This window comes from Rhea americana, unplaced genomic scaffold, assembly GCF_003343005.1.
Source record: "Rhea americana isolate MKP2758 unplaced genomic scaffold, rheAme1 scaffold_19, whole genome shotgun sequence".
Lineage (NCBI taxonomy): Eukaryota > Metazoa > Chordata > Aves > Rheiformes > Rheidae > Rhea > Rhea americana.
This window is the reverse complement of record NW_028186038.1, coordinates 623,646-638,488: the sequence shown is the minus strand read 5'-3', so window position 1 is coordinate 638,488 and position 14,843 is coordinate 623,646. Positions and strand designations below refer to the sequence as shown.

At 35.7% G+C, this 14,843-nt stretch overlaps 1 protein-coding gene across 3 annotated transcripts in view; it reads right to left on the bottom strand.

Annotated features, from left to right (window-relative positions):
• The window catches only part of ARHGEF3 (Rho guanine nucleotide exchange factor 3), a 140,090-nt gene that overhangs the window by 60,390 nt on the left and 64,857 nt on the right, over positions 1–14,843 (bottom strand). For all 3 annotated transcript variants that reach the window (XM_085302340.1, XM_085302342.1, XM_085302341.1), the window contains one exon: positions 7,094–7,156. In XM_085302340.1, coding sequence (XP_085158466.1) covers positions 7,094–7,156 — 63 coding nt within the window. The remainder of the gene's footprint in view (positions 1–7,093; positions 7,157–14,843) is intronic.

Here is a 14,843-nt window from a genome sequence, read left to right as displayed (position 1 = left end):
TACTCATGCACATTTCTCCACAACTGCACATACTTCATAAACTACTAAATTAAAGACCCATTGGCATTGCCATTTGTTTTCCTAAAGCTCTAGTTTTCCAAAGATAAGATGACTACGGCCTATCTGCCTAACTGCTTTTTACTTCACTGATCCCAATTTTTCAGTCTTTTTTCAAATATAGATGGATTCTACTTAAATAAGAGATATTCTTTACTCAAACACTCCTTTAACTGTAAACACACCTCATCTTATATGAAATTCATTGCACATTAAAACTATTAAGACAATCTGAACACATTTGGAAGCTCTACAGCATATGGGATCACTTAAGTCTTGCACATAGGCACACTTGTATTGAATTTGTTAAACATGTTAACTAGTCAAAATATTTCTTCCTGTGTGTCCATCTAATTCCTGAAAACAAAAACAAACAAAAACAAAAATAAATAAATAAATAAATAAAAAGATTGAATTTCCCTGAAGTCAGTGGAGCTGCCATACTGTAGTTAAGGCTGCTGTGTTCAGTTTGTCTTGTACATGAATCTACACAACAGCAGACCAACAGCTGTTAGTAAGCCACAGTGAGATATTTTAACAGCTTAAGTTAACCTTAATGAGTAGTAGTTTTAACCATCATTCTTGTCTTAAGGTTCTATAAATGAGCCTTAGTTTCTAGAATCCAGGTGAATTCAAACAAGAAACTGTTCTCTTACTCAGTTCCCAGATGCACAAGTATGCTTTTAAAGAGTTTGGTACATGTTTCACAGGATTTGGCCCATTTGCACAAACAGATTTGTATTGAAGATGTGCAGCTTCAGCACACATTTGCTATCTTCATCAGAATAGTCTGCAAGATTTATTGGAACAATTGGCTAAATTTTGACAAACTATTCAGGTAAATAAAGAGTAACCATACTGCAACACTAAAAAGGAAGTCTGAGACCACTCCAGAATTAGGAAAATGAAGAATGCAGCATAGCCACCCTGTTATGCATTTTCCAGTGGAGCACTTGTGGCCTTGTTTCTTGAGAAATAGTGAGAGAGTAACAAAACATGGCCTTGAGAGAAATGACATTACACTACTCCACATAATACCAACAGCAGACAGTGTCTGTACTAAAACAACCATATGATGAGTTAATAATGGATTAAGAACAGTCACCTTATAATAAAGCCTGAACCCAGACGGAGCACTGACTGCCTACATGATAGATTCCTATTAAAAAGTCATGCATAATTCAAGAATATTGTATGCATCTTACTGGAGAAGCTGAGTGCCTTTTATACGAAGAACAGGCAACAGAACAGTTTAATACAACTAAAAAGACCTAGATACAATATATATTTTAATTATCTCAACTCTTATAAGCTGATACAGAAGTAATCCCCTCTAAGCTTTTCAAAGCCAACTTGCCATACCTTAGCAATCAAATATTATTGAGTTTATAATTAAGTTTAATTAGATCAAAGAATATTTCAGTTATATTGCCTCTCAAATACGTAACAAATGCTTATTCAGCACTAGAAGCAATCAAAACTAATGAATTCTGTTCTATCGCATGCAAATCACACTTAAATCTGGGTTACTTTTTGTTCATATTTTATATTGGGACATTTTATTAACTTGCAAGTTGGCAAATCAACAGTAAGATTTCTCTAGTTCAAAATGCACTAACAACATACCCTTGGGAAGTAATGGGATTGTTTATTTTCAGTAACTGAAACTGATAACTGATATTATGTAAACAAAATAAATAACTTTTCTAATGCTTTGCAGAAGAAATTTTACCTTCTTTATGAAATGGTTTTACTTACCTAGCTCATCATGCATCGGTTGTACACTCCTTCACCTCAACATAATATATTTAGAAGGCAGAAGCAAATTCCATGAGCATACAACAAATTTTGCATACAATTGATAACAGAACAGCACCACATTATCACTCTTTCTTCTTCTGAGCAGGGTTTTGGTTAAACAGACATAGTTTAATTTGAAGGAAGAAGAAAGAGCAAGCCTGGAGAAGACTGAGGGGGATCTTATCAGTGCCTAAGTACCTGAAGGAAGGGTGTCAAGGGTCTGGGGACAAACTCTTTACAGTTGTCTCATGTGAAAGGACAAGAGGCAATGTGCAAAAACTGAACCAGAGGAAGCTCTGCCTGAACATGAGGGGGAATTTCTTCACTGTGATAGTGACAGAGCACTAGAACAGGTTGGCCAGAGAGGTTGTGGAGTCTCCATCTCTGGAGACATTCAAAACCTGCCTGGATGCAACCCTGTCTAACATGCTCTACGTGACCCTGCTTGAGCAGGGAGGTTGGACCAGATGATCTCCAGAGGTCCCTTCCAACCTTACCGATTCTGTGATTCTGTGAAGTTTTATGTTAGGTTTTTCCAGCTTACTGCTCTGGATAACTCAATACAGTAACTCAGGAGGAAAGACTCATTGGGCACATGGTATCATCTATCACCATTACAAGATTCCAACCACATTGCACATTACCTGTTTTGCAACAGCAATTTAAAATACATTGCCTAGCTTTAACTTTCTTCCTGAGCACTCTGAGTAAAAACTTCCAGATAGTAATGTCTATCACTGTTGGTTTAGTATGAGTCCAAAACTCAGAAAGCACTTGGTGTACAGAAACTAGGCAGACATCCTGCAGTAAGATGGAGAGCGCAGCAAAAGAATTAGCTCCCTGGCCCTAACTGAGAAGCATAAATGCTGTGGTGACTAAAAGGACAGGTGCACTCCTCCAGCACCAGAACAAGGTTAGGAAAAAGTGTCATAGACAGCAGGCATAACGTTTCAAAGTCTGCATCAAGATCAAGAGGGGCAGCAGCAACAGGGAACAAAAGCACTGACAGAAAAATCAGCAGACTACTCAAAATTTAAATAAGGAGAGACGTAATACCTGCACAGGCATACTTGGGTGTTTTAAACAAAAAACTACTTAGCCTTCTCTATAATCTTGAAAACTAAATTAATTCTGTCTCAATCTCCAAGTTATAAAGGGAAATCTATCAAATCTAAAGTTTGTGTAACCTGTGTTAACATATAATGTCTGTAAATCAACACACATGCAAATTTGTTCTAGACTACATCAGCATTTTAAAAGCACGAGCATGGAGCACACTACCGGCAGAATTAACCATACTGACAGAATACAAGGTAAGTCTTCCTGTGCAGGCCAACAGGAAGAAAAGCATATTGAGCAATATGCACATTTTCCCTTAAATAAAGGCTACTGAATGCAACAGCCCCACATATTCATGGCCCCAACTGCCCTCATAATCTGTTGGCCACCTCTGTCACAAATTATCACAAACTATTTGACTTTGAGCATATTACAAATACACTTTTCAAGCTGGCAATAAAATGAGCCAAGACCAACCAGCCAATTTAATGTGCCAGTTTATCAGCTCCTGAAGCACCAATATCAGTCCAGATCACTAAACAAATACAAAGAAGAGTCAAGATGGTCAGGTCACCAGTCCTCATGCTGAGTCAGCAAAGTTCCAAACAGCATTTCCTGGGCAAGGAAGTTCCATCTTTATGACTGATTCCCCTTGAAAAGACAGCTGGGCTGGCAATGGTCAATCATGAAAGAGAAAATTACATTTATTTTTATAAAAAGACTGTAGATAGATAATGGTGTCAACTGGCAGGACACCCAGCCATCTGCATACATATGCTGCTACCTTCTATATGAAGCAACTCCCAGTCTGTAAATAGTTAATATCCCTCTTTCTTTCCCATGTCTCACCCAGTCCTGAACAAAGGTGGTAACAGATGCATTTACACAACTTGGAAACCTCAGACCAAGTAAAAGATAGCCAGATATTTCAATTGGCAAGTACCAAAGCCAAATAAAAGAAAAAAAATCACTTTGCCTTTGCAAAGAGAGGCATAGCCACAAGCTGCTGCATCAGAAGGCAGCACCATAAGCGCATAAGTAACTGCACCGTATAATTGATGGCACTTTATTACCTCCACAGCTCAGTGAGCTGGAAGAGCTGCATGGAAATCATTCACTTAATTATGTAAACCAGGAAGTATGCTGTACAGGAAAGTCTAATATGTTTATTTGTTAAATACAGATGCTATTAAACAACAAAATCAGTTTTACTACAGAGTCAGAGAGATTTATTTTCTGTAAAACTTTAATAATACATAATCATATGAACTAGAATCTAGATTCATAATAGGGAACACACACATTCAATTTTGATATCCTTAGCCATTGCCCTGGAAAATGAATGTTGTCATTGAGGATATCCACGTAAGTAATTTTACAAATCTTTTCAAAGGTGCAACAGAAGTGCCAGACAAAGGACCTAAATATTTACTTATTAAGCTACTATCCAAAGGCTCCAACTAAGTGTAGGGCTCCCAGTGCCTCACTGAAACCAGCACCACTTGGAAGAATGGAACAATTAAAAGGAAAGTATTAGACTAATTAGAAGTCATATCAGAATGGTTGCATTCATGCAGGCTGAAGCTAGATCTCACAGCCCAATAACATGTCTCCACCAAATGTCAAAAATCAGGTGCCTAGGGAAGTGTGTGAAAGCACAGTAAATTACTAGTGACACTCACAGTTTTACTCTCCCAGTTTCCAGAAGCATGCAGTTCAGGGAGTTCCTCATATAGGTGTCTAATAGCTCTTGCTGGGTTTTTCCTCCATGATTTTTTTCCCGCTTTGCTTTCTGAACTCTGCAAACCCTGAGCATCTGGAACACCCTGCGCCACAATTCCATCACTACGCACCCCGTGAAACAGCATCTCATTCGGTTTCTTGTGAATCTACAAACAAGGAGTTTCATTTTGTGCCCCAGTAAGAAGAGAATGCAGAATCTTACACTGATCATATTTTACAGACCTCTGGTATATGCCGTCACCTTCTCTTCCTCTCTCTTCCTCCTAAAAAAGCTTCCAGTACCTTTCATTGCATCCTGTATATGTATAGTATAGAGCAATGCAACAGAGAAAGGTGATTTTGCGTATTATTGCAGTTGATTTGTGTGAGGTACCAATTGATTCTTTTTGAAATTTGCCTTCATAAATGCAATGACAAAAGACAGTTATAACTCTGCTCTAACAAAATACCTAATTACCTGGATTATGGCTCACATAAAATACCTTAATTCATTATGGCTCACAAAGAGCAAAATACCAGGAGAAAAAAGCCAGATCTCTTCCCCACACAAACTGCATCTCCTGCAGCCTCATGCCTTACTCTTCCGTGTTGTTTTAGTCACACAGAAAAATACATCTATAGGTAATAAGCATGCAACCCAGCCTGATCCTTTCAAACTGCAACTCTCTGCAGTGTAGCCAAAAGATCCTGTAGTAATTTCTAGGGAGGTGAGACGCCTACAGCTTAAGAAACAGGTATTCAACCTACTTAACTTGCAGTGCCTGAAACAGTTTGGGTCTGTCTGCAGACATCCATGCAGATAAACCCTTAGTTGTAGTATCTCCTCAAAAGGACAGTTTATTTCAAAAAGAAAAAATCTAATCTGACTGAACATTGTAGAGATGGTCTTATTTACAAATCTAAAATCAGCATCAAAAAAAGCACCTAAGGACAATTTATCCCATTTACTTATCTCCTAAAATGCAGTTTATGGAAGGGCTATTTACATGTCCAAACTAATAAATTGTTCCTTTGTCCTCATAATATATTACTTATGTTGCTACTGCTAAGTTTCTTTTTCATGCTACTATTTCATATGCTGATGACCATTTTTAGCACGACATGCTAGTTTTCAATTTTTGCTGTCTGAAATAGCACTTACCTGTGGTTTAATAACAAAAGTATTTTTTATTTCTATTATTACATATCCAACAATTTATTCACACAAATCTTGCTTCATAAGAGGCCAATATGGGTTAGTTAGCACTGTATATATTCTCAATGCATATTTTGTGTTCTAAAAGTCCAATGAAAAAATAGGTTAAAAATCACTTTTTACAATTAGAGATTATATCTCAAGAACTCTGTTCCCATTAGAAATGAAAGAGGCAGAATGTTCTGATTTAGTAACATCTAACTCTTCTTCATACCCTGCCAAAACCAGCAGGTCTATTCTCTCTCTCTCTTTTTAAAATCACCTTTTTTCTGCCTGTACTACACCTAAGGTCTGCAGAAAGGGGAAATTGATTTGTTAACTGACTATAGACAAGAACACTAAAAATAATACAAACACAAGAGGGAATGATAAATTCCTCTACATCTTTTTTGTGTTCCATAGATTTAAATTACTGAATGCAAAGAATATTCTTATGTCACAACTGCAACCTTTACATGGAAAACAACAGCATTGCAGTTTACTATGAAATTACAGTCACTAATACCGTAATATCCACTAAAATCAACAGAAACCTTTTGGTTCCTAATTTTTAAAGTAAACAAGTATCAGCCACTGTAATTAAAAAAGAATTAATTCAGCCAGTTTTACCAAACTAGACAATTCAGTAACTTACTCTTACTTAAAAAAACAACTAAAAAACCTCCAAAAATCAGAAGTACGCTAATTATACAGAAAAGCACACACAAACAAATGGCATTTATATAAGCCATATGTCTTCTGATGGCTTCTTGACATCTGAAGCATGCTACAGAGTAACATAGCTGTACTCTCAGTACTCCTTTTCAGTAATGGTATACACAGATCTTATAACTGTATTAATATCATACCACCCAGTGTCACAGCACCAGCATTATCCACCACTGATATAACCGAACTAGAAATCTCTTATTCTCAGCCACGCAATGGGATAAAAGGTCTGTTTCAAGTCCTGCATTCATAATGAGCTTTTATCCTGATGCTTATTTACTAATAACAGATTTCACTGCTTTACAACAATCTATCATTCTGACTTTTCACTTCTTCAACTATTATACTGCAAAAACAGGAAAAGCTATAGCACAGCAAATTTAGATTTCTAGTAATAAGCAGAAGAACAGTTATTCATGCTACATATGAAAACACTACCGCTGAAAGGATGAACTGGTGGGGTTCAGAGTACACATAATATCCATATTGTATTTCATAAGGAGAAAAAAAAAAAAGGAAGAAATTACTTACACTTGTATCCAGGCTGCAGATACTGATTGTATCTTCATCCTGAGTACTCTGTTTTCGTTTTTTCTATAAAATGAAATGAAAAGAAAAGCTCAGTTTTGATGAACTGGACCAACTGATCACGAGTATGATTTTGAAACAGGTATTCATAATGAATTCATATGCGTACGTATCATTCATACATAGTTCATACTTTCATATTTATTAGTCATTACAGTCATAATGCATGTGAATAAGTTGTATTTTCGTAAGTTCAAACCCTGCTTTTAGCACATTAGTAAATTAAATGCTGTTCCTTTTTCTGCTTACAGTGAGCTAGGTTCACTGAGACTTCTAATGAAAAACATGAGACTTTTTGCATATTTTAGATTTTATTTTGGCACTTGATATCAATTTTGTAACCAATGAAATTTGTCAGCAGGAGGAGAAATCATTATTTTGTGTTGAGAATCAAAACTTGGATTTTACAAAATACACATTCAGCAATCAGGTACTATTCCCACACAGTGAATATTACATAGTGAGGACAACAGGCAAATTACACTGCAGGAATTTAATTAATAAATTTATTAATACATATTTGTATTACAACATCCACATTAGCAATCACATTCTGCCCTCTAGTCTCTCTCTCTCTTTTTTTTTTTTTTTTTTTGACCCTCCCCTGTATCTTTATACTGGTTCATTACAAGATTAATCTTCACGCTCCTCAAATAAAAAGTATGAAAAAATAATTTAACAGAGCTCTACATTTTCTACCAGGCCAGGAAGGCCGGGAAGGTTTAGGGAATGGGAGAAGTCATAGAACACATGATCTTCATTCATCCAGCTGTGCTGTCTTCCACTGTCAAGTAGAGAAAGCATTCACAGCTGGTAACAGCGGACTTCAGTTTCCACCCTACAGAAGTTAACGATGAACAAATAAAAAAGTAAAAGAGACAGGAAAAACCCAATCTCACATGATGACCAAAGTTTTGCTAAAAGTCAGGACCTGCATATTGTGCAGGTAAAGGTGTATAACTATATTCTGTATCTCAGAAATACTAAATACATGTTAAAACAAAGTCAAAAAAGCTGAGAAAAAAGGACATACAGAAACATTGGACGAATACACTACACCTGTGATTTTGTAGCTTACTGTAAGCTTGACTTCAGCAATATCACATATATAACAGACGGAAAATGGTAAATAAAGTAATATGCATTCCGCTCTCCAGTACCCACAGCCACTACCCTCTGATGCACAGTCGTTTTATCTAGCCAGTGAAAACGACACTAGATCTACTAGATCTTCCACAAACAGGATTAACAAAAAGGGGAACTGCTTTTTCGACAATCTAGGATAAAGACTATTTCTTATAAAATCCAAAAGTCTTCACTCAATGCTGTTATTAAAATAAAACTGTAGCTGTTGAAATTTTTCATATTTACTCACTATTTTTAAGCAAATCTTTGACTTGCCTAATCATATTTAAATATAAAATTGGCGTGTTTGAATACCTGTACAGAAAATAAAAGTTACTTAGCTCACTTTTTTGTTGTTGTTTTTGACAATACTCTTGAAGTCATGACTGTTGGGTTTTAACACTTTTATTATTTCTTAATTTAGAAAGAGCGACTGGATCGTAAGTTCTCCAACACATTATATAATGATAAATGTTTTATAAAAACTGATTCTTCTCTCAGACTATGCACAATCAAATCCCTCTTACTGTTATATTACAGATTTTTAGCAACAAGTTAAAAGGAAAGAATAGAATAGAGATGATTTCTTGACCAGACCAAACTGAACAGATGGGAACATCTGAAATAATACTCAGTATATTAGTTTATCCCGCAGCAGTGTTTTAGACATTTATATACATTTTATATATCTCCATAAGATAAACTAATCTGAATTATTATTCAAGGGAGAGCCAGGTGGGAATTCAAGATGGTAGAGCTACAGAGCCTGTACTTTGTCTATAGGGTAGCATTTCCTAAGATGCTAGTTAATGTGTCGTAAAATAGTCTTCAATGCCAATTAGAATTCTGTATTTTCAGATACCCTTATATCGCTTCATTTTTTCCTCAGAAAAAAAACCCAAAGCATGCACTGATATACTTAGGTCTGCACCAAGTCTTTATGWTGCAAAGAATTTGCAAAAGTAAAAGGTATAGTGTGAAAAACTTGTGAAATTGTCTCTTGAAATAAATATTAAGTGTTTTGGAACCTTAACAAACGCCTATAATGGAAGAAATGTGATTTTATTGTTAACAGAGAGTGGCAAACACGGTAACACATCAAGCAAATGGGTAGCTATTTGGTTAAATAACTGATTAAAAGACTTACTCATGGTCCTGCAGCTACAGATTAACAAAGAATGGAGTACTTCAACATAGGCTGAGTTCTAATGAAAGCTGATTGAGGCTATGAAGTACTTAAATATGAAGTACAGGCTTATTAGCAAGGCTAAAGGATCAAAGTGAAACTTGAAGGAGACAGGGCAAACTGTTACTGTAGCAGGAAAGTTATTCAACAGCAACTATGTGTAAGCTTTCAATTACTCCATTTAAAGGGTGCATGTCAATTCAAAATACAGTTGTTTTGGACAAGGCAGTAACACTACTCAGGAAAATCTGTACAAAACATAGTTAGTGCTAATATATAAAACATTAACAAACCTGTATCTTATTTAAAGACAACTTCATTAATTAAAATCATAATAAGCTCACCACAAATAAATCAGTATCAACTGTGGCATACAAACCAAAAGGGCTGAAAAAACACATAGCAGTAAGAAAATCAATTACATATTGAACATGTCAATGATAGCCTTCAGAAAGCAGGTGCAGCTTGCCCTACCTTAATTGTATTGTGGAGATCCTCTCTTCCCCACTTAAATTTAGCTTTTCTACTTTTCTGAAAAGTAACAACAACAACAAAAAWCCTATCTAACAAGATACATACTATACAATGTTATCTAGAAGTTTGCAAATACTATACTGTACGTGCTATTTGAAGTTTTCCCCACTGGCTTTGCTAGACAGCTATTTCACACAAATATTGTTAAATATAATCAACTACAGAAAAAAGATTAATATTCTAATTTTTAAGAGTCTCAAAGGCCATTAATCATCGTATCAGAGTGGAGAAATCCACAACAGCAAAATTTATTCCAATAACTGAGTTACTGGATAAATTTCTTTGCCCACAGTAAGTGGATTAGAAGCAAAGATTGCAGTAGATATTGTGCAGGGAGTATAACATGCTCATAATATTAATCCCTGATCTTTGTGACTACCTTTTACCCAAAGGAGTTACAAATCCAATCTCAGTTGCCATGGCGCAATGCAGCTGACCTCTGAATCCCTCATGTTCCAGAAAGTTACCCCTTAAGTGGTGCTCTCCATTTTGTGTTTTAAATCACATGGCACACCTCGTACATTTTGATCCATCTATCCATTTTGATCTCAACAATCTGCTCTATCTGCCTTTCACAAAAGACCTTAGAAATAGAGCCTATTAGCTTTGAAATAAACCCAGAAGTTATGTGATTAAGCATTGTATGTATCGCACATGTTCAGAGCAGAATAAGCCTCACTGCAGATCCACGGATCTCCAATAATAAACTATAAGCCAAACACTGAAATCAGTTAAGTGGCATAAGAATGACAAAAACAAGTGCTCTTGGTAAGCTCAAATAAACCTGGCAAAACAACCTCTAATTGCATTGTATTACACTGTGGTAGACCTTTCATATTGTTCTATATTGTCACACAATACAATGTAAAGCCAAAAACCATAGCGTGAAAATCTTTATTCAACATATCACCTGCACTAGTCTAGGCACAGTATTTTAGAGAGAAGATCCATTCTTTTAATTCCATTTTACCATCTTGCTCATGAAGCATCCCTAGTCCTAGGGTTGTTGTTATTACTTATGCTTATCCATGGCTGTAACAATCACTAGGTTTAATACAAATTAATAGCCTTTTTAGGATGATAGGGAACAAAGAAGCATGTGAAGTAGGGAGAAGGAAATTCAAAGTTGAGTGTGCTGACATGCACTCACGTCTACCTATACAGAGAGCTTACAGCAAATTTCAGAAGATTTAAGCACAAGAATGTCATGAGATAGGAGAGGTGAGGCCTTTATGAACACCTGAGCATGCGCAAATAGCATATACAAACTATGTCACTTACATGTGTAATATAAAGATCACATTCTCATACACTGTATATATGTGCTGTTTTAACAGAATAATGTCCAGTTAAAGGTTGTATCAGTTTTGGTTTCAATTAAAACCCATTAAGAAGCCCAACATATTATGACTATTGTGAAACAAGGATAAGCTTGTAAGACACATGGTCATGGGCACTAGTGTGCCCTAACTTTGAACAGAGGAAATGAACTAAAGTTATTGATCTGAATATTCCTGAAAGCTTAAACTGATTTTTCTAATTAGGACCCATCTTTATTTTAAATTCAGATTAAAAATAACCCAATTAAAAGGTATTATACTATCCTTATACTAGACAGTGATCACTCATAATTAAGCAATTCATGCACACTGGTAAAGTCATATTGCAGCATTTTATTAAATATAAAATGTTGTGATTATTCTGCAAAATTTGATACTAGCAATGGACACATATCATATACCACGTGCTATCTCACAACAGAATAGGTCTTTATTAGCACTTGTACTTATTTGAAATAAATTAAACTGAAAATGGTATGAAGCTGTTTTTCTTGCTCGGAAAAAGAAGAACAGATGGTAACTCTATGTTAACTCGTTTTTCACACCGTATTTGTAGACTTTGTTAAAGGGTGTACGTGAGTCTGCACAAAAGCAATAATACCCATAACACACTATCTGCTCTGAACACAGAAGTGCCTGCGTGCTCTGACCGATCACACAGATGCATTACACACATTTGAAACACCTCTAAACAAAGACATTTTATACCACACAGTCAGTTGACAGCTTGTTTGTTTTTTAAATACACAAAAATCTAAACCACTGGACCTCAACAACTGAGCGTCTGAATCTTTAGCTGTCTTTGTGACATTGCTAGCTAAAGGCTGTGCTCATATCCATAGCTACAGTGGCAGAACACTGATTTTTTTCTGCTACATTAAGACCACAAGTCTCAATTACCTCACATGAGATGAGAAAGTAAGAAGAAAGAAATTATGTATTAAAGCAATAATTTAATTAAAGGAATTAGAGCAATAAGACATTGTTATAGGAAGGCTGGATTAACATCCTCTCACCATCACACGAACCTAGTTGTCAATACTGGAGATTTATATTTTACCAACTGGGAAAAGAAATGCAAAGATGCACAGAAATAGCTTGATTAAAAAAACATCCTGTGGCAGGAAAGGAAATGCTTTTCAGAAAGAAACACTGACTTTTGCTAAATCACCTATCCATTCTAATTCCTTGGAAGTAAGTCTGCACACAGAAACACATCRAAATAAATAATAGCTCAAGGCACTACCTTTATACAGACAAGTAAATAACCTTAACACTTCTAGCAACAATTTAGGTTTTAATCCCCTTTAAAAAGGGATTTCACCACCTGCTCAAAGAAAAAGTCCAAAAAATAAAGAAAAAAATATCTATTTAATCATACGGTATCATTTAACCATAGCCATATCATCTGCTTGTATATGAAAATACCTGGGAACTGTAGCCTTCCCAGAACATACTGCTGGAAATCCTTCAACACTAATAGTACGAAAAAAAGCAATGTTGTAAGGAATACAGCTCTAACACATGATTATACTAAATATATGCATGCATATATTTATGCATTCATTAGCTAAATATATGCATGTAGATATATATGTGTATATTTATTTATTGAGAAGTAAGGCAAATATACCACAATAGGTTCTAAGGTGGCTTTGAATATCCTTATTAAGATTTTTTATGGAGTAGGAGAGGTATGTGACAAACTCAAAAACAATAATAAACATTTGAGTAAATGCTGTTAAATCTATCTTCTGCACTTTTGCTAAGTCTGTCCTATGTAATACATGCTTGGTTAAAAAAAAAATCCTCTAGATTAAGCAAAAGCAAAGTTTTCAATAATGTAGAGAAGGGAACAATCATTTTGCCAACAAAAATTGTTTTTTAATCTTTCTTACCAATGAGGAAAAGGCAGGAGAGATCTCCCTGAACCATCTGAAAAACAGGACCCAAGAGGATTCTGTACCAAACCAGGAAAATCCCACTGGAATCGGAAGAGCTCTGACTTTACTCCAGACAGGTAGCTAAAGCCTCGTTTTAACCACTAACTCCACTCTTTAAAACTACCTTGAACTATTCGAACTCAGTCATTCAGAGCACTGAAGCACAGGCTCTGGACTTAACAGGAGAGGCAAGACAGGGGAGTTTGAAAATTACGACAACCAACTGGTTTGTTAAAAGTGGTTTATTAACCCATACCCCCCTAGATCCATGTTCAATTTCCAGCAAAGAGTCCCAACCGAGAAATATTTCTGATACATTAACWTTTTTACTGGAGCTTTTTTTTCCACTTCACTATGTTTTGGGTTTTATGATCCTCTCCAGTTTGTCCTTTGTGTTGTGTATCACAATACCTCTATTAGAGGCAATTAAAAAGCAAAAATCAGAAAAACACCAATCTGAATGGACCAGTTATAAATGAAACTAAAATCCAAAAGTAATTAATGTGAAAGGCGGGCAGAACAGAAATCAAATACAAAAATCAAGAGCTGTAAGGCCCAAAAAGGCAGAAGAGGTTCAAGCCACACTTCCAATGAAGGGAAGGCCAGCAGGAAAACCAGTTCTATTACACACCAGTTTTTATTTTTAAATAAGCAATTAGTGTCTCCTTAGCCAGTCGACAGCTCACACACTTTCCTCGTTGAACCTTCACATGGAAGGTCCAATGATGGCCTTCTACACCACAAATCTCAGATTTGTTGAAGAAGCTGGGAATATGGCTGGACATTACCATAACAGTAGACAGCAAACCAAAGCAATAATCTAGATTTCCTTGTCAATTTCTATTCTTACTGTTTTTATACAACATTCCTTCAGAAAATCCAGTAAGCTTACAAATTCTCTTGATATGTAAATCATATTTATCAGCAAAATATACCTATGCACAGTCAAATATACTAGCAGTCTAAGCAACAAAATCTTCCAGTTCCTAAAAACCTAACACATCCACAAACAAGTAAGTTCAAAAAAATATTCAGATACTAAAATTTTCTCATCTTTTGTCTTCATAATTTGTCAGCAATTCCACATTTATTCCTAACATGCTAGTCCTTCTATCAAAAAATCCTGAAAAATACTATTTGCCAAGACCAAAAGTAGCCCTTTAATCAYTCCAAAAACTCCATATGCTGTTGCTTCTGTGCTCCTTCTGTGTCCTAAGATCTGCTTTAAGTTTTTGCTGCATTTCCATTTCAATTCACATTCAAGTTATCTGAGGGGTATTTATCTCCTGGTTACGTCAGAGTACGAGGCTTCACACAGTCCAGACACAGCCAGCGATGAGACAAATACCACAAACCAGACGCCAGCAGGTATGCAAGAACAACTGGGGTGAGGTGAAAGAATTAATGACCAACTGAACTGGGAAGAAAGTAAATAATATTTCAATTCCCCAGGATAATTTAAGTAATTCACAGACAGCACAGCCAGAAAATAAAAAAGTTCCTTTTTCAGACTAGAAAGTAAACAGTTTAGTCTTCCTAAAGTAAGAGGGGGAGATTCTGACCAA